This window comes from Caenorhabditis elegans, chromosome III, assembly GCF_000002985.6.
Source record: "Caenorhabditis elegans chromosome III".
NCBI lineage: Eukaryota > Metazoa > Nematoda > Chromadorea > Rhabditida > Rhabditidae > Caenorhabditis > Caenorhabditis elegans.
The window spans coordinates 5847066-5864245 of record NC_003281.10 but is presented as its reverse complement, the minus strand read 5'-3'; the positions used below and the strand labels follow the sequence as shown (position 1 = coordinate 5864245).

General features: G+C 37.6%; 5 protein-coding genes across 7 annotated transcripts; 3 read left to right on the top strand and 2 right to left on the bottom strand.

The window, feature by feature from the left end:
* Positions 1-442: 442 nt before the first annotated feature.
* On the top strand, positions 443-2404 carry dnpp-1 (Aspartyl aminopeptidase; the record flags this gene model as incomplete). Of its 2 annotated transcripts, NM_001361718.3 has the most annotated exons (5): positions 443-648; positions 700-793; positions 841-1258; positions 1308-2114; positions 2162-2404. In NM_001361718.3, the coding sequence occupies 5 exons, from the start codon at positions 538-540 to the stop codon at positions 2253-2255; spliced, it is 1524 nt and encodes a 507-aa protein (NP_001348747.1). In that variant the 3' UTR covers positions 2256-2404. The 2 variants fall into 2 exon arrangements, with proteins under 2 accessions (NP_001348747.1, NP_498265.1); NM_065864.8 differs by lacking the exon at positions 443-648 and having other exon boundaries at positions 2162-2391.
* Positions 2338-4938, bottom strand: dpf-4 (Peptidase S9 prolyl oligopeptidase catalytic domain-containing protein). The gene is made up of 5 exons (NM_001392111.1): positions 4901-4938; positions 4256-4633; positions 3700-4198; positions 2946-3562; positions 2338-2891 (listed from the first exon to the last, which is right to left on the bottom strand). Exons 2-5 carry the CDS (start codon positions 4612-4614, stop codon positions 2435-2437), a joined length of 1932 nt encoding a protein of 643 aa, NP_001379734.1. The 5' UTR covers positions 4615-4633; positions 4901-4938; the 3' UTR covers positions 2338-2434.
* Positions 4939-5066: 128 nt separating this feature from the next.
* Positions 5067-7037, bottom strand: alh-9 (Putative aldehyde dehydrogenase family 7 member A1 homolog; the record flags this gene model as incomplete). The annotated part of the gene is made up of 4 exons (NM_065862.7): positions 5067-5501; positions 5550-6275; positions 6324-6781; positions 6831-7037. 4 exons carry the CDS (start codon positions 7035-7037, stop codon positions 5297-5299), a joined length of 1596 nt encoding a protein of 531 aa, NP_498263.2. The 3' UTR covers positions 5067-5296.
* A 1521-nt stretch (positions 7038-8558) lies between these two features.
* Positions 8559-10716, top strand: cct-6 (T-complex protein 1 subunit zeta; the record flags this gene model as incomplete). 2 transcript variants are annotated; one of them, NM_171135.11, is made up of 6 exons in its annotated part: positions 8559-8700; positions 8752-8815; positions 8864-8998; positions 9047-9219; positions 9273-9988; positions 10035-10716. In NM_171135.11, 6 exons carry the CDS (start codon positions 8564-8566, stop codon positions 10427-10429), a joined length of 1620 nt encoding a protein of 539 aa, NP_741153.1. The 2 variants fall into 2 exon arrangements, with proteins under 2 accessions (NP_741153.1, NP_741154.1); NM_171136.7 differs by having other exon boundaries at positions 8564-8700; positions 10037-10101.
* Positions 10717-10976: 260 nt separating this feature from the next.
* On the top strand, positions 10977-15408 carry ddx-23 (putative ATP-dependent RNA helicase DDX23). Its single transcript, NM_065859.7, has 6 exons — positions 10977-11054; positions 11128-12705; positions 13127-13382; positions 14057-14143; positions 14439-14515; positions 15180-15408. Exons 1-6 carry the CDS (start codon positions 10983-10985, stop codon positions 15300-15302), a joined length of 2193 nt encoding a protein of 730 aa, NP_498260.2. The 5' UTR covers positions 10977-10982; the 3' UTR covers positions 15303-15408.
* Positions 15409-17180: the final 1772 nt, after the last annotated feature.

Here is a 17180-nt window from a genome sequence, read left to right as displayed (position 1 = left end):
CTATTTATAAACAATATATCGCTCTGAAAAATCAAGATGAACAAAATTTTATATATAAAATTTATAATTATATTCAAAGTTCAGAACATTTCCAGCTATTGTAGTTTTCTTTCCAGGACCCAAAAAATGATTTAAGCGTTGCGCCTTGAATACAGTACTACTCTACGTTAAAAATTGTTCTTTTCTTCTTTTCGATTTCTAAAATTTTCCGACGTTTTTTTCCTGTCAATTTTTTTTTCACTAACTTTCCTCAAATAATTCCTGATCTTTTCGCTTTTCTCATGTCTTCTCCATTATCTTTTCCTTCATTTTTGATTCTTTCTATTAGAAACCTTGATAACTATCACTGATAACGCATTTTTGATAATCAGCACCACATATTCTTCTCTCGAACTTTCGCCCAGTAGAAACTAACCGTTTATCGCTTATAGAAAATCATTCCAGATTCAAATTTTATGCAACATTTTGTCTTATCTTTTTTCATTTTCACTCCGATGGTAGTAAAATATTGGGCTCAATTCATTTTGAGTTTGAATCATGACAAAGAAGTCGTTTCGAAAAAATCGTATTTCCGAAAAATTGAAAGTAGTGTGCGGCTGCTATCCAAAACATGAAATTGAGCCCAATACCAGCTATCAACCCAAAAAGGTTTTCACTATTCTTTCTTTGTCTTTTCATAAATAAGTTTATTTAATTTAGATGGCCGCTGCTCTGAAACCAAGTGCTCCGGAGATCCGCAAAGCTGCACAAGAGTTCATCAACTATCTGAATAAAGCAGTTACTCCATTTCATGGTAATATTTATTATTTATTTTTATATTCAAAAGTATATCAATTGCAGCCACCCAAGAAGTGAAGGATCGCCTTCTACAAGCCGGTTTCACAGAGCTTCCAGAATCGGGTCACTGGGACATTCAGCCAACCAGCAAATACTTTGTCACCAAGAACCGCTCTGCAATTCTTGCATTCGCTGTTGGAGGATCTTACAAGCCAGGGAGTGGATTCTCGATTGTTGTGGGACACACTGACAGTCCATGCCTCCGTGTCAAACCAATTTCCCACCAAAAGTCTGATAAATTCCTTCAAGTTGGTGTATCAACTTACGGAGGTGGAATCTGGAGAACCTGGTTTGACCGTGACTTGTCGGTGGCTGGATTGGTTATTGTCAAGAATGGAGAGAAACTTCAACACAAGCTGATCGACGTGAAAAAGCCAGTTCTTTTCATTCCAAATTTGGCGATTCATTTGGAGACCGACAGGTATTTGAAATTTGTCACTATCGTCCTAATTTTGCAATTTATTTCTCAGAACAACATTCAAACCAAACACGGAAACTGAGCTCCGCCCGATTCTGGAAACCTTCGCTGCTGCTGGAATCAATGCACCACAGAAACCCGAGTCTACTGGTTTTGCCGATCCACGAAACATTACCAACAATCATCATCCCCAATTCCTCGGATTAATCGCGAAGGAAGCTGGATGTCAGCCAGAAGACATCGTTGATTTGGATCTCTACCTTTACGATACAAACAAGGCTGCGATTGTTGGAATGGAGGATGAATTCATTTCTGGAGCTCGTCTTGATAACCAAGTTGGAACATACACTGCGATAAGTGGACTTCTCGAGTCTCTAACTGGAGAGTCATTCAAGAATGACCCACAAATTCGTATTGCCGCATGCTTCGATAACGAGGAAGTAGGATCGGATTCCGCGATGGGAGCATCTTCTTCTTTCACGGAGTTCGTTCTCCGCCGTCTTTCTGCTGGAGGCTCAACAACCGCTTTCGAAGAAGCAATCGGAAAGAGCATGCTCATCTCTGCAGATCAAGCTCATGCCACGCATCCAAACTATTCGGCAAAACACGAAGAGAACCATCGTCCAGCATTCCATGGTGGAGTCGTCGTCAAAGTAAACGTCAATCAACGATATGCAACAACTTCAACCACACACGCTGCTCTCAAGCAAGTTGCATTCGAAGCTCAAGTTCCTCTTCAAGTTGTCGTCGTTCGCAATGATTCTCCTTGTGGATCGACGGTTGGACCGATTCTTGCCACAAAACTTGGCTTGCAGACTGTCGATGTAGGATGCCCACAGTTGGCTATGCACTCGATTCGGTAGGGATTTAACTTTTAAATCACATCATTTATTTTCTTGATTTCAGCGAGTTTGCCGACACTTCGAGCATCTACCAGGCCACCACTCTCTACTCTACATTCTACGAACGTCTGTCAACTGTCCTCTCCAACATGCAATAGGCAAATCAATGTTGATCCTTCCCAATCATAATTTCTACTATTTAATCGCGTCGTGATATCCAATCTTCAGTTTCTCTGTGAATATTAATTTCTATAATTTATTTGGTTTTCAAATAAATAAAGCAATGCATTTTTTAAAAGCTGAAATTTTATAGATAACAATTTAAACAAAAACAAATCTAATGCTTCGGATTAACAATTTCGATCTTCGAACTAATTGATGGTTCAATTCCAACGGCCTTCATCAAAAAGTAGAAAGTGGCTTCGGTGCTTTCCTTGATCACTTGTCCATTCCTAAATCCATGTCCTTCTCCATCGAAAAGCATCAGAGCAGTTGTAACTCCACTAGCACGGATCTTCTCATACATTGTGATAGATTGGCTCATCGGTACTACCGTATCCTCCCTTCCATGCAAGAATGCAATAGGAGTTCTAATTTTATCAATATGATAAATGGGACTTCTTTCTTCGTAAATGCTCGCTTGCTCAGGATATTTTCCGATAAGCATCTCATTGTAACATCTTTCCAGTTTATGAGTATCTTCATCTAAAGCCAATAGATCAGCAACTCCATACACAGAAACTGCTGCTTTTATGATATTTTTCGGTGAGATAAGACAGCTCAGAATCAGATACCTGAATAAAAATATTTATAAAACTTTAACAATGACTATAATATTAAATTCCTACCCTCCAGATGAACTTCCAGTGATCAGAACTTTTTCGGCATCCACTTTTCCTTGCTCAACAAGTGCTTTTGCTCCATTCAACATATCATCTCTATCAGCTACTCCACAATTTTTATAAAGCATTCTCCGGAATTCAGTTCCAAATCCAGTTGATCCTCGATAATTTACATCAAAAACAGCAATACCTCTCGACGTGAAGAACTGTTTTTTAAGATCCAAATTATTCTGAGCTGGAGCCGTCGGGCCACCATGTCCGAGAAGTAAAACTGGAGGAAGTGTTCCAGCTGGAGCAGAATATGAACAGTTTTTCGGTGGATAAAAATAACCAGAAACATCAACTCCATCCGATTTGAACACAAATTCTTCTGGTTCCGAAATCTCGAGAGCGTCGATTTCCGAAGAATCTCGGGATTCGCGATGAACTTTTAATGGGAAATTTTTGTTCGCGAGATCGATGGAAATAACGCTTGAAGCTCGTTTTGGTCCAGAAGCAATTGCGAAAAGATCAGAACCATTCTGGTCGAGTGAAAGATATCCAAATACAGTATAGCCTGGAGTTGGAATCTCTACAGTAACATCTCCCGATCGGACATACAAAATTCCGTCTGCGTTCATTACCTGAAATATTTAAATTTCATTAGGTCAATTTAAAAATTCGAATTTTTGTGTTTAGTTCAACTAATTATATTGAAAATTGTAAACTTAGGTTTAAAATATTTGAAGAATGTTTTGAATTTCCAATCTAAAATTCTCACCAAATATTTTTTATTCAGAACATAATTTCTGAAACCAAGCTGCCAAAGCGGGTAGCTGATCTCTCGTTGAATTGGATTCAGGTTCTTCTCGACGGAATTTGGCTCTGCAGCTGATTTATACACATTCCACCAGTTTGTGCTATCATTCACAGTTAAAAGCTCATCACCATCCCAAGTTGGTTCGGAATAGTTGATTTGTTTTCCAGTTCCGTCCTTCAGCGTCACCTCATTGCTGGATTCTCCACCTTTGAGATCAGCCATTCGGATGGATGTCTCGTCCCATGGCATATTTGGAAGGCTCCATTGCATCCAGACAAGCTTTTTTCCATCCGGGGAGACTCTTGGATAGGCGTAAAAGTCGGCTCCGTGAGCTATGACGTTTTGATTCTTGGTTGCTCGGTCGATGGAGATTAGTCGATTTTCGGGAAATTTTGCATCAGCTTGGTGGGTTTCATTAACACAAAATACATGGGTGTCAGTGGCTGAGAAGTCGGAGAATCTGAAAATGTTTTTTATTTATTTTTGAAAGTTATACACCATTTAAATTATCCCTGACCTAAACATTCGATTATTTCCTTCTGCCAATTGCTCAACTCCGGAATCCGCCGACTTTTGATAGAAAACTCCTTCGATCGTAGCAAACAGCACTGATCCATCAGCAAGAACATGTAGAGCACCTCCTCCGTACTCGTGAATTGCAGTTTGAACAGATTGACCATCAGCCCAGCGTGTACGAGTATCTCCATTCGTTGGTTTTGAGTAAAGCTCTCGTTTTCCAGTTACTGAATTCTGTTCAATCCAGTAGACATTGCCACCGACAACTTGCATCTCGCAGATAGACTTGCAATTACATTTTCCGAAGAGATCTGGTGTGATCGGACTATCCCAACTTCCGTAGACAGCTTCAGTTGCCATTTTTCGGGCACTTTTTATGCTGTAAAAATAGTTATTTTAAGAGAAAAATAAATATATTCGAGATAAATTCGTCAATATTTACAATGAAAGCGTTTTTGTAATTGTGAGGTTTGTTTGTTTCCAAAACAATCAATAAAATTCAATTTGACAGACTTTCTAAGTGGATTAGTTTAAAGTTGTTTAAAAACATTTTTAGAAAAAACTCTTAATTTATAAAACAGGCATCACCTAAACATACAAAAATGCCATCATTATAATAATTGTATTTAAAAAAAGTAAAACTTGCGTTGGGGCAGAAAACAAGCGGAAGATTCGGAGAAGAATCTGCGTGAAATTGAATTTATAGTTTTAGGAAATGACTTAAAGTGATGAAACCAATCAGCTTATCGGTTTTCAAGTATGCGTACGGTTTTTCACCAGTCTCGTCAATTTTATGACATATATGCTGAAAATATGTTGCACTTTATTTTGTGGAATGAATAAAAAAGGAAGTTTATTGAACAAACATTAAAAAAAAAACTAAGCATTTGGAATGATATGGCACAAAAATTCAAATCACAAAAGGAGAGGACAAGAGTTGAATTACACGCAATTTTAGAACGGAACTGAGAATAATTATGCATGAAAAAAAAACATCTCAAATTGAATGAGAAATGAATATTTACAGAAAATCTAAACTAAGCTATTCGAATTTAATTCCCTGAGCCAAAGGAAGTTCCTTGCTGTAATTGATCGTGCAGGTGGATCGTCTCATGTACTGCCTCCAGGAGTCGGATCCTGATTCGCGACCTCCACCGGTCTCCTTTTCTCCGCCGAAGGCTCCTCCGATCTCTGCGCCAGATGTGGGAATGTTGACATTGACGATTCCACAGTCACTTCCTTTTGGTCTGAAAATTAAATGTTAGTTTTAAATTCACAATTTCAGAAAATCTCACCCCATCCATTTGAAAACATTTTGAATATTTGTTGTAAATAGAGAAGAACTCAATCCTTGATCAACTTCATTATTGATTGCAATAGCTTCCTCGAGGGTTGAGAACTTCAGAACATAGAGAATTGGGGCAAAAGTCTCGCGAAGAACAACTGGAGAATCGTGCTTCAATCCAGTGACAATTGTTGGGAGAACAAAGTTTCCATCCCTCTCAAGAACTTTTCCACCGTACTCAATCTTTCCTCCAGAAGCAACTGCTTCGGCAACTGAAGCCTTGTACTTTCCAACGGCCTGTTGGTTGTGAAGTGGGCCAATAATTGTGTTGGAATCCAATGGACATCCGATTCTTGATTCAAATTGAGCATAAGCTTTCTTCAATCTCTCGAGAACTTGATCGTAAACCTTATCGTGAACAATGAGTCTTCTCGTGGTTGTACATCTCTGTCCAGCAGTTCCAACGGCGGCGAAAACTGTTGCCGGTACAACCATGTTCAAATCAGCATCCTCGTTAACAATGATAGCATTGTTTCCACCGAGCTCGAGTAGAAGCTTTCCGAAACGAGCCTGAACTTGTTGTCCAACGATCTTTCCAATTTCTGATGAACCGGTGAATGAAACTAGATTGACTCTCTTATCCTTCACAAGAGCTTGACCGACATCACCCTCTCCACAGACAAGGGAACAGAGAGCTGGATTTACATTATTGGCAACAAGAACCTCCTCGACAAGTCTGAAAATAGTTATTTAGTGATTACAATTATGAAATAAGCGAGCTTACTTGGTCACAGCAATAGCTGTCAATGGTGTGGATGGAGCTGGCTTCCAGACAACAGAATTTCCTGTGACAAGAGCTAAAGCGTTATTCCATCCATACACTGCACATGGGAAATTGAAAGCCGAAATCACACCAACAACTCCAAGTGGATTCCATTGTTCGAGAAGAGCGTGTCCTGGACGCTCAGAAGGAAAGATTTTTCCTTCAAGTGATCTAGAGAGTCCAGTAGCGTAGTCGCAAATATCGACGTATTCTTGAACTTCTCCAACTCCTTCGGCAGAAATTTTTCCCATCTCGAGGGACACGAGCTTTCCCAGGTTTTGCAACTGCGTACGGAGCTTGTCTCCGATTTGACGGACGATTTCTCCACGTCGTGGTGCTGGTACCTCGCACCAATCGTTATAAGCCTTTTTAGCTTCAGAGATGGCGATTTCATAGTCTTGTACGTTTCCATTTTGTACCTGGAATTTGAAAGTTTTAAAACGTTTAGGGTATGTTTTTGAAACTTACATTAGCAATAGGGGAGTTATTTGCTGGAGCAAATGACTGAACAACTTGTCCACTCGCCGCCCATTTTCCATGAAAGACTCCGGCGTTGTTCTCCGTGAGACCAAGCTCTTTCAGGAATCCGTACTTTGAATCGTTGATCAGCAATTGCGACGCCATTCTGGTCTGCAAGGTAGCTGCAGACATTCCACTGCTCAACAATCGGTTCATCTGGAAACAAAAATATATTATTGTTAGACGCTTTGAAACAGAAGGTATTAGAAAACGAAGAGGTTAGTGGTCAAAAAACAAGAATGAATTGAAAAATGTTCGAAGGAGATTGAATGAAATGTATGGGCGGAGCGAGACACGGGCAGATTGTTTATGACGACGAAAACTGAGATGAAATTGATTGTTAATCAAGGAATTCAAGGACAGATTGCAGATCAATATCTATAAGACTATAGAATGCTGTAAATTTTATGACGTGGAACATGATACAAGGCTAATGATTTACAGCGGTTACAAGTTGTGTTTTTATGGCAGGCAACGTTTTATATATCTGATTGCAGAAACATTTTTCAAAAAATGCGCTCATAGCTCATGAAAAAAAAAATGCGGCATGCCAGTCCGAGGTAAAAACGAAGAAATGACGAGTCACGTGACTATTAAAAATATGAAACCACTTCGTGATAATTATAATAATTCTTTGATTATTAATATTAACTCATTCCCTTGTCATAAATATCATTTTCTCAGTCGTGATCTGCGGAATAGTAGTATTCTGCGTATTCGCGGCAAAGAAGGCGTGCAGCCGGTTGATATATATTTAGTTTCCGAATCAATGATGATATGAAGACAACCATGATAAAGAAGAACACAATGCAGTGACCACTAAAATTTGTGAAATGGAAATTGTGGAAAATTGCAGTCGCTTGCTCGACACAAAAAGAGCTATTCGGCTTATACATAACTTCAGGATAAAATTAATTCCCAGAAATTCAAATAAAAACACAGATCCACTTAGTTTGTATATGTTTCGTTGAAAAGGCGAATATTCGCACAAATTTCAATCTCTCGCACAATTTTTAACTACGGGAAAGCTAACAACATGGAATTATTGTGTCAACTTAATTGTAAATGTTTTAAAATGTTATTTTCACTGTAGAGTGTATTAAGCAAAATGCATTACATTTTTGAGCAATTTCAAATAAATCCCAATTTGGAAAAACTTGCAAAGAATTTGAATTCCCGGTAATTTTTTTCAAATAAAAACGCTTACCTTCTTAGCTGCTTTTGCAGCAACTGATGCTGCATTGGCAGCGGCCGCGCATCGTTTGCATCGTCTTATTCCCGAAAAGGGTGTATTGGGGCATTTTTACTGCGGAACAATGTAAATAATGAAAAACCTAATTTTGAAACACCGCGTAAATCCTCCCCGAAAAGCGTAGAATGTCTCTGCGTGGTGAGACCCAGTTGCGAAATTGTGTGCGCCTTTAGAAGCGAATTTATTTTCTAGAATAAATTCAAACGAGAATCATTGTTTTTCAAGGATTTCTGTTGAAAGTCTTTATTTTTTATTTAAAAAGTTATGTAATAATACATTTTAGAACCTTTTTGAATTGTAATATGCTCTCGAACCTTTTTATGCGTGTCTATTTTCCTCTTGAATCGTTTTCCAATCTCATTTCTCCGTTTTTTAGTTTTTGTTGGTTTTACTGAGATATTTCATAGTTGAATTCTTGTTTTCAGGTAGTATGTCGTCAATCCAGTGCCTGAACCCGAAAGCTGAGTTAGCTAGGCATGCTGCCGCTCTCGAGCTTAATATTAGTGGAGCTCGTGGACTTCAAGACGTCATGAGATCGAACCTCGGACCAAAGGGAACTCTCAAGATGTGAGAATAAACTGATCAAATGTATAATTGAGACTATAATCACATTTTCAGGCTCGTATCTGGAGCTGGGGATATCAAATTGACGAAGGATGGAAATGTCTTGCTTCACGAAATGGTTTGATCGTTTTGTTCAGATTCAGCGTTTAGCACTATTTAATTTCAGGCGATTCAACATCCAACAGCCTCAATGATTGCCAAGGCTTCGACGGCACAAGACGACGTGACTGGAGATGGAACCACATCCACCGTTCTCCTTATCGGAGAGCTCTTGAAACAAGCCGAATCTCTAGTTCTCGAGGTGATCAATTTCCAAAGTTTAACTTTAAACATTTATTTAAAATTTTAGGGTCTTCATCCACGTATTGTTACTGAAGGCTTCGAGTGGGCTAACACAAAAACCCTCGAGTTGCTTGAAAAGTTCAAGAAAGAGGCTCCCGTTGAGCGTGACCTCCTTGTAGAGGTGTGCCGCACTGCTCTTCGTACCAAACTTCATCAGAAACTTGCTGATCACATCACCGAGTAAGAAACAAACAATTAAAAAGTAGTAAAAAACATTATCTTCTTAATTTCAGATGCGTTGTCGACGCCGTTTTGGCAATCCGTCGTGATGGAGAGGAACCAGATCTTCATATGGTTGAAAAGATGGAAATGCACCACGACAGTGATATGGATACCACACTTGTTCGTGGATTAGTTCTCGATCATGGAGCTCGTCACCCAGATATGCCAAGACACGTTAAAGACGCTTACATTCTCACTTGCAACGTTTCTTTGGAATACGAGAAGACTGAAGTCAACTCGGGACTTTTCTACAAGACCGCCAAGGAACGTGAGGCACTTCTCGCTGCCGAACGTGAATTCATTACTCGTCGTGTTCACAAGATTATTGAGTTGAAGAAGAAGGTTATTGATAATTCTCCAGATGGTAAGAATAAGGGATTCGTTGTTATCAACCAGAAAGGAATCGATCCTCCATCTCTTGACTTGCTTGCTTCCGAAGGAATTCTTGCTCTTCGTCGTGCCAAGAGACGTAACATGGAACGTCTTCAGCTGGCCGTCGGAGGAGAAGCCGTCAACTCAGTTGATGATTTGACTCCAGAGGATCTTGGATGGGCTGGACTCGTTTACGAGCATTCCCTTGGAGAAGAGAAATACACGTTTATCGAGGAATGCCGTGCTCCAAAATCTGTGACTCTTCTTATCAAGGGACCAAACAAGCATACCATCACTCAAATCAAGGATGCTATTCATGATGGACTTCGTGCTGTTTTCAACACCATCGTTGACAGTGAGTTTAAATTTTATTAACTTCTGTTCTAGTAACCTATTTTCAGAGGCTGTTCTCCCTGGAGCTGCTGCTTTCGAAATTGCTGCCTACGTGATGTTGAAAAAAGATGTTGAGAACCTGAAGGGACGTGCCAAGCTCGGAGCTGAAGCGTTTGCTCAAGCTCTTCTCGTTATTCCAAAGACACTGGCCGTAAATGGAGGATATGATGCTCAGGAAACACTTGTTAAGCTTATTGAGGAGAAAACCGCCGCTGGACCAGATATCGCCGTTGGACTCGATCTCGAAACCGGAGGAGCTGTCGAGCCACAAGGAATTTGGGACAATGTGACGGTGAAGAAGAACAGTATCTCGTCGGCGACAGTACTTGCATGCAATCTCTTGCTTGTTGATGAAGTGATGCGCGCTGGTATGACCAACTTGAAGCAGCCACAACCAGAATAAATATTAAAATTGTTTTTCTATTCCCCCCAGTGTGTCCGTTTCTATGATCTGTTGCCGTGTTTGATAATATTCCCCATCCCGTTCAACAAGCCCAACTTTACCGTTTGTTTTTATAGCTTTCTTCGAGCGATAATCAACAAAGATCGATCTGTTTTCTTTTTCTTTATTATCCCCCAATTTCTTAAATTTTCATCAAAATTTATTGCTTTTCATTTGAGAATTTGTTGATTTTTTCATGCACGTTCCTTTTTGATTTTGCGCAATAAAGGCTTCTTGCTTTTAATATTATTATGATTGGTTTCCGGTTGTGTATGTGCGCGAAGCTTTATTTCTATAGAAAATTAATATGATATTCGGAGAATTGACATTTTCGAATGTCCCGCTAAGAGAGCGCGGCCTAACAAATACCACCTCGGTCGCGTGTATTATATACGAAAAGGGTGAATGCATTTCTGTAGGTTTATGTTAAAAATTGGTTTTTTTACATTTTCCCATTGTAAAAGCATATTTTTAATTAGTTTTCCAAACATTTAAGTTCTTAAATTCCAGAGAAATGGCTGCTGAACCTCCATCACTTGAGGAACTTCTGGAAAAGAAGAAAAGAGAAGAAGATGAATTGGCAAAGGTATGTATTATTTTTTAATATCTCAAAAAACATCGCATATTTTTTAAAAACCAAACCATTTTCAAATTTTCAGCCAAAATTTCTGTCAAAAGCCGAGCGGGCCGCATTGGCTCTGAAACGAAGAGAAGAGGAGGTCGCAAAACTGCGTGAAACACAAAAACAAGCTGAAGAAGCTCGAAAAAATTGGGGACGCACCGAAAAAACATCAGACGATAGAAGAGATCGTGGACTTGACCGAGGCAATGATCGTGACAGAGACCGTGAACGGGAACGTGATCGTGATCGTCGACGGGATCGTCGGGAGAGAAGTGGTTCTCGAGATAGACGACGAAGGAGCAGGAGCCGTGATCGTGATGGTGGAAGGCGTCGAGATAGAAGTAGAAGTAGAGATAGAAGGGATCGAAATGATGATCGGAAAAGAGATAGAAACGAGGATAGTGATAATGAAGAAGATGTTAGTAAAATGGCAGATGCTGTTAAAGACAGATATCTTGGAAAACAGAAGGAAAAGAAGAAAAGAGGACGGAGACTTCATGAGAAAAAGTTTGTTTTTGATTGGGATGCTGGAGAGGATACATCACAGGATTATAACAAATTATATCAAAGTCGACATGAAATTCAGTTCTTTGGAAGAGGATCTGTTGCTGGAACGGATGTGAATGCTCAGAAAAAAGAGAAGAACTCGTTCTACCAGGAAATGATGGAAAATCGAAGAACTGTTGATGAGAAAGAGCAAGAGATGCATCGCCTTGAAAAAGAACTGAAAAAAGAAAAGAAAGTGGCTCATGATGATCGTCATTGGAGAATGAAAGAACTTTCTGAGATGTCTGACAGAGATTGGCGTATCTTCCGTGAAGATTTCAATATTTCTATTAAAGGAGGCAGAGTTCCACGACCTCTTCGTAATTGGGAAGAAGCTGGATTTCCAGATGAAGTCTACCAAGCTGTCAAAGAAATTGGTTATCTGGAACCTACACCTATTCAGAGACAAGCCATCCCAATTGGTCTTCAGAATCGTGACGTAATCGGTGTAGCTGAAACTGGATCAGGAAAAACTGCAGCTTTCCTTCTACCGCTGCTTGTATGGATCACAAGCCTTCCAAAAATGGAACGACAAGAACATCGGGACTTGGGTCCATATGCTATTATTATGGCTCCAACAAGAGAATTGGCTCAGCAGATTGAAGAGGAAACCAACAAGTTCGGAAAGCTTCTCGGTATCAAGACCGTTTCAGTAATCGGAGGAGCCAGCAGAGAAGATCAAGGAATGAAGCTTCGAATGGGTGTTGAAGTGGTCATTGCAACACCAGGTCGTCTTCTCGATGTTCTGGAAAATCGATATCTTCTCCTGAATCAGTGTACCTATGTGATCCTTGACGAAGCTGATCGAATGCTTGACATGGGATTTGAACCAGATGTTCAGAAGGTTCTGGAGTACATGCCAGATACAAATATGAAGAAAGATACGGATGAATTCGATAATGAAGAAGCTTTGATGAAGGGATTCTCAACAAGAGAGAAATATCGACAAACTGTCATGTTCACAGCTACAATGTCTTCAGCTATCGAAAGACTTGCCAGACAATATCTCAGAAGACCAGCAGTTGTACATATTGGATCTGCTGGAAAGCCTACAGAAAGAGTTGAACAGGTAATTTATTTTATTCTTGGTAGAAAAGAAAAATAATTATGAGAATCGTTTTTCATATTTCGACATTAAGCTGAACTAGAAAAATTACTAGAACTAAGGCAGCTTCCTAAAGTAGCTTCATAAAAGTTGTTAACTAAAATTTGCTAAAAACTAATTAAGAACACCCAAAAAATTGTTTTTTAACTGAAAAAAGTGAAAAATTGTTTGGTTTTTTGTTGGTTTTCTAAAAAATAAAATCAAAAAATTAATTTTTCGTCAAATTACCAAAAAATGCCAAAAAAAAGTCCCATCTCTGGATTGAAACCACGCAGAAAGGGGGAATTCTGTTTTCAGTGTCTTTTTTCAGAGGCTAGTATTTTTTAGTAAGAAATTTCAAAAAAATTTCAAGTTTTTTAAAAATTCCAAAATATTTCGTATTCAGGTAGTCTACATGGTTCCAGAGGATCGTAAACGTAAGAAGCTCGTCGAAGTGCTCGAATCACAATTCCAACCACCGATTATTATTTTTGTCAATCAGAAGAAAGGTGCTGATATGCTCTCAAAAGGTCTTACCAAACTTGGTTTCAAGCCAACAGTTCTTCACGGAGGAAAAGGTCAAGATCAAAGAGAATACGCTCTGCAGGCTCTTAAAGAAGGAACGAGTGATATTCTTGTGGCTACTGATGTTGCTGGAAGAGGTTCGTTTTTTTTTTTGGAAAAAAATTGTTGATTCAAATACTTTTTTCAAGTATATATATACCGTATATTCTCTATTAGAGCGGCGTATCTAATAGTACGGCGTATCTATTAGAGCGGCACCCTAACTGGCTCTTCGAAAATTAGAGCGGCAGTCTCTATTAGTGTGGCACCCCTTTTTTTGGGTGCGAGAGCCACCTCAATTATTCGATTTCTTCGAAGATATTTTTGTTCATTCTTGAATGAATTCATAAATTTTCATTTAAATATTGAATTTTAGTGTCTTTGTGAGGCAAAATTACACAATTTTCACGAATTTTTCCATAAAATATGAGGTTTTATAAGGAAATTTTGAGGTTACTACTCCCAACAGTAGTAACTTCAATATGAAAATTAGTTATCGAAAATTAGTGCGGCAGTATCCAGTAGAACGGCAGTCTCTAATAGAGCGCACGTCGCGAAGGGCCCGGAAATTAGTGCGGCATGCCGCTCTAATAGAGAATATACGGTATATAACGTTTCTTGAAAGTTTCAAACTCTTCTGAATGAAAACCCAAAAATTTGAGATTCCCCTATTTAAAAAAAAAACTAATTGAAGAGGTTTGATTCGAAATGTAACTAAAAAATTATAAATTCAAAGTTTTGAAAATCAAAATAATATCCACTTAATTTTCAGGTATCGACGTCAAAGATGTATCACTGGTACTCAACTACGATATGGCAAAATCAATTGAAGACTATACTCACAGAATTGGTAGAACTGGTATGTTTTTATTCACTTTTTCTGTGGAAATTTTTTGATGAAGTGTAATTTTCTGTTTTGGGAAAATATGAGATTCTTGAGGACATCATTTTTTTAAAATTTATCTCCACATAGTATGATTTATTACAACGGAAAAAAGATAAAGAACAGCGGAGCAGTAAGAAATTATTTAAAGAAAATTTTAAAAAATGAAAAAAAATGCGTAGAAGTTTTCATAAATTTTGAAGCTACTAGCATCTGAAAACTTCCACACTTTTCTTCTTGATCACATATAATAATTTCTTTTAAATTTCAGGTCGAGCTGGTAAACATGGAAAAGCAATCACATTCCTCACACCTGACGATACTGCCGTCTATTTCGACTTGAAGCAGGTAAAAATTGTGACGGAAACCGGACACCAAAAATGATATTGGACCTAAAAATCAAAAAATTTTTGTTTTGATTTTAGGTCGAAAAATAAAAATTGAAATTTGCGAAAAATTAAAGAAGAAACTAAACAAGAAAAACGAAAAATTGAGGACTTTAGTTTAATTTTTATTTTTAAAGAACAATGAAAAAATGAAAATTTTTTAAAGATAAAAAATCCAACAAAAAAAATTTAATTTTTTGTCCAAATATCAACAAAAAAGAAAAGATTTGCATTCGGTTTTCTGAAAGATAATCGATGAAATAAGTAGTTAAAAATGAAAACATCAGTTAATCGTTTCATAAAATATTTAAAAAAAATATTTTAAGCGTTCTTGAACAATTTAGAAAAAAAAAATCCACTTTTGGGTTACTGTAGTTACTGCAAGCGAATTAAAATTACAATGAAAAAAAGAAACAACTCCGAAAAAAATTTATTCGAATAAGGTTAATTCGATGAGATGCCCTTTAATTAAGTCGTTAATGAATGTTTTGAATTTAATTTTCAAAATTTCCGTCTAATTCCAAGATAATCGTTTTTGAAAGTTTTTTTTTTCAAAAGTTTCAAAAGAAAATGTATCACTCAATAAATACTTTTAATAAAAATATTTTAACTCGTATTTTTTCCAGGTTCTGGTCGAATCGCCAGTGTCATCATGCCCACCTGAACTTGCGAATCATCCGGATGCACAGAGTAAGCCTGGAGTGTTTACATCAAAGAAACGACAAGATGAAACATTGTTCTTGAAGTGATAATTCTCTTTTTTGTTTGGAAAATCTCAACATTTATATTTATTTATTCAATTTTTATATGATTGTTCTACCAGATCTGTTAAATAAATACTCCTGACCCCATCATTCCGTTCAAATTTCATTATTAATTCCAGAATAGGAAAATGATCATGAAAAGTTGCTCTCTGTCGGATTTCCAAGAGCACATTATTCGGAGAATGTGTGTTTTAAAGCTAGTCTCGTGGAAAAATTCAAATTAAATGAATTCTCATGTTAGGAAGCAAAATAATTAATTTTTCGATTTTAAGAAACGAAATTGAAAGTTTAAAAATCTGAAATATTTCACTCCACACTGATCATAATTTTTTTAAAATAAAATAAAATAGTATTTTGAAATACGTTTTACTAGTTATTGTGAAAAAAGGAAAACTGAAAATAAATAAATAAATCTTTAAAGGTTGGGTACATGTTAGATAATTATAAAAATAAGAAGTTCGTCGACGTGTTCGAATCGTTTTTCCAAAAAACCTTCGCCAAGGAATAAAACCTAACAAAATCATAATGTTGTCAAAAAAAATGGGCCGACATGCTCTCAAAAGGTCTCGTAAACCTGAAGATCAAATCCACGGTTTTTCACGGAGGAAAGACTCACTGGGGAACCGTCAGAAGGTGCCCATCAAACTAGCATATGAGATTCGATAGCCCATGTCTTAAAACGGTTACTCGAGAATTTTTAGCGGTGAAGCTCCAGAACCAAACTCACGGCGGGCTCTCAAAGATCCTGAAAATAGCACTTTAACGAAGCATTGAAGGGCCTACTTTCCAATTTCACTTTGGTAGCTCATATCTCCGCGGATAAATTTTTTACAGAAAAGTCATCAACTAAAAAGTTGTTGATATTGTTGTAAAGAACAAGTTTGTAGTTGAAAGTTTTTTATCAAAAACATTTTTGCTTGAGATAAAAGCGCGTGAAGTGCGGCAACTGTTGCTGTTATTTTTAAGCTGTTGCTATTCTAATGCTTTTATCTCAAACAAAATGTTTTTTGGTAAAAAACTTTCAGCTACAAACTTTTACTTTCCAACAATATCAACAACTTTTTAGTTGATGACTTTTCTGTAAAAAATTTATCCGCGGAGATATTTTAGGATATTTGAAAGCCCGCCGCGAGCTTAGCTCTGGAGTTTTACTGCTAAACATTCACGGGTAACCGTTTTAAGACCTGGGCGTTCGAATGACAAAGATCTCATATGCAAGTCCGATGGACACCTTCTGACGGTTCCCTAGTCAGGAACAGGGAGAATCCGCCTTTAAAGATCTAGGCTTTAAAAGGTTAGATGGATACCGTACTCTTTTTGTTACTGATGTTGCTTAAAGAGGTTCGTGGTTTGTGCTGTTAAAAATTCTTTGAATTATGAAAAATGTCGGGAATTTTTGTTAGAAGTTCAGTTAAAAATTCATTAAAAATTATGAATGTTTTAAAAATAAAAATAATATTCACTTGATTTCCAGGGATCGACGTCAAAGATGTATCACTGGTACTCAACTACGATATGGCAAAACCAATCGAAGACTATACTCACAGAATTTATATAACTGGTATGTCTTTATTTACTTTTTCTGTGGAAATTTTTAGATTTAATTATTTTTTCTGTAGTTCAAATATCTTCCAAAATAGAAATAGGTGAATAATAACGCGAAACTGCTAAAAAAAATGTGTTACCCAAATTTTATATATTCTCATTAAAACTTAACACACCATCTCCCTCAAAGTATTGTTGAATATACAATAGCTGTTGAGGAATATCCTTTTCTTTTCCCCCTAAACCGTCGCCTTGACAACATCTAAACTCTCTGGGCGTTGCCTCGGTTAAGGCTCTTTTCTTTCGCTCTTGCTCTTC

Coding starts and splice junctions, on each gene's coding strand:
- dpf-4 (NM_001392111.1), bottom strand. CDS start 4,614: ATGGCAACTGAAGCTGTCTACGGAAGTTGGGATAGTCCGATCACACCA. Junction 4,199..4,255: donor GGAAATAATCGAATGTTTAG/GTCAGGGATAAT, acceptor AAACATTTTCAG/ATTCTCCGACTTCTCAGCCA. Junction 2,892..2,945: donor ACTGGAAGTTCATCTGGAGG/GTAGGAATTTAA, acceptor ATTTTTATTCAG/GTATCTGATTCTGAGCTGTC.
- ddx-23 (NM_065859.7), top strand. CDS start 10,983: ATGGCTGCTGAACCTCCATCACTTGAGGAACTTCTGGAAAAGAAGAAA. Junction 12,706..13,126: donor CTACAGAAAGAGTTGAACAG/GTAATTTATTTT, acceptor TTTCGTATTCAG/GTAGTCTACATGGTTCCAGA. Junction 14,516..15,179: donor TCTATTTCGACTTGAAGCAG/GTAAAAATTGTG, acceptor TATTTTTTCCAG/GTTCTGGTCGAATCGCCAGT.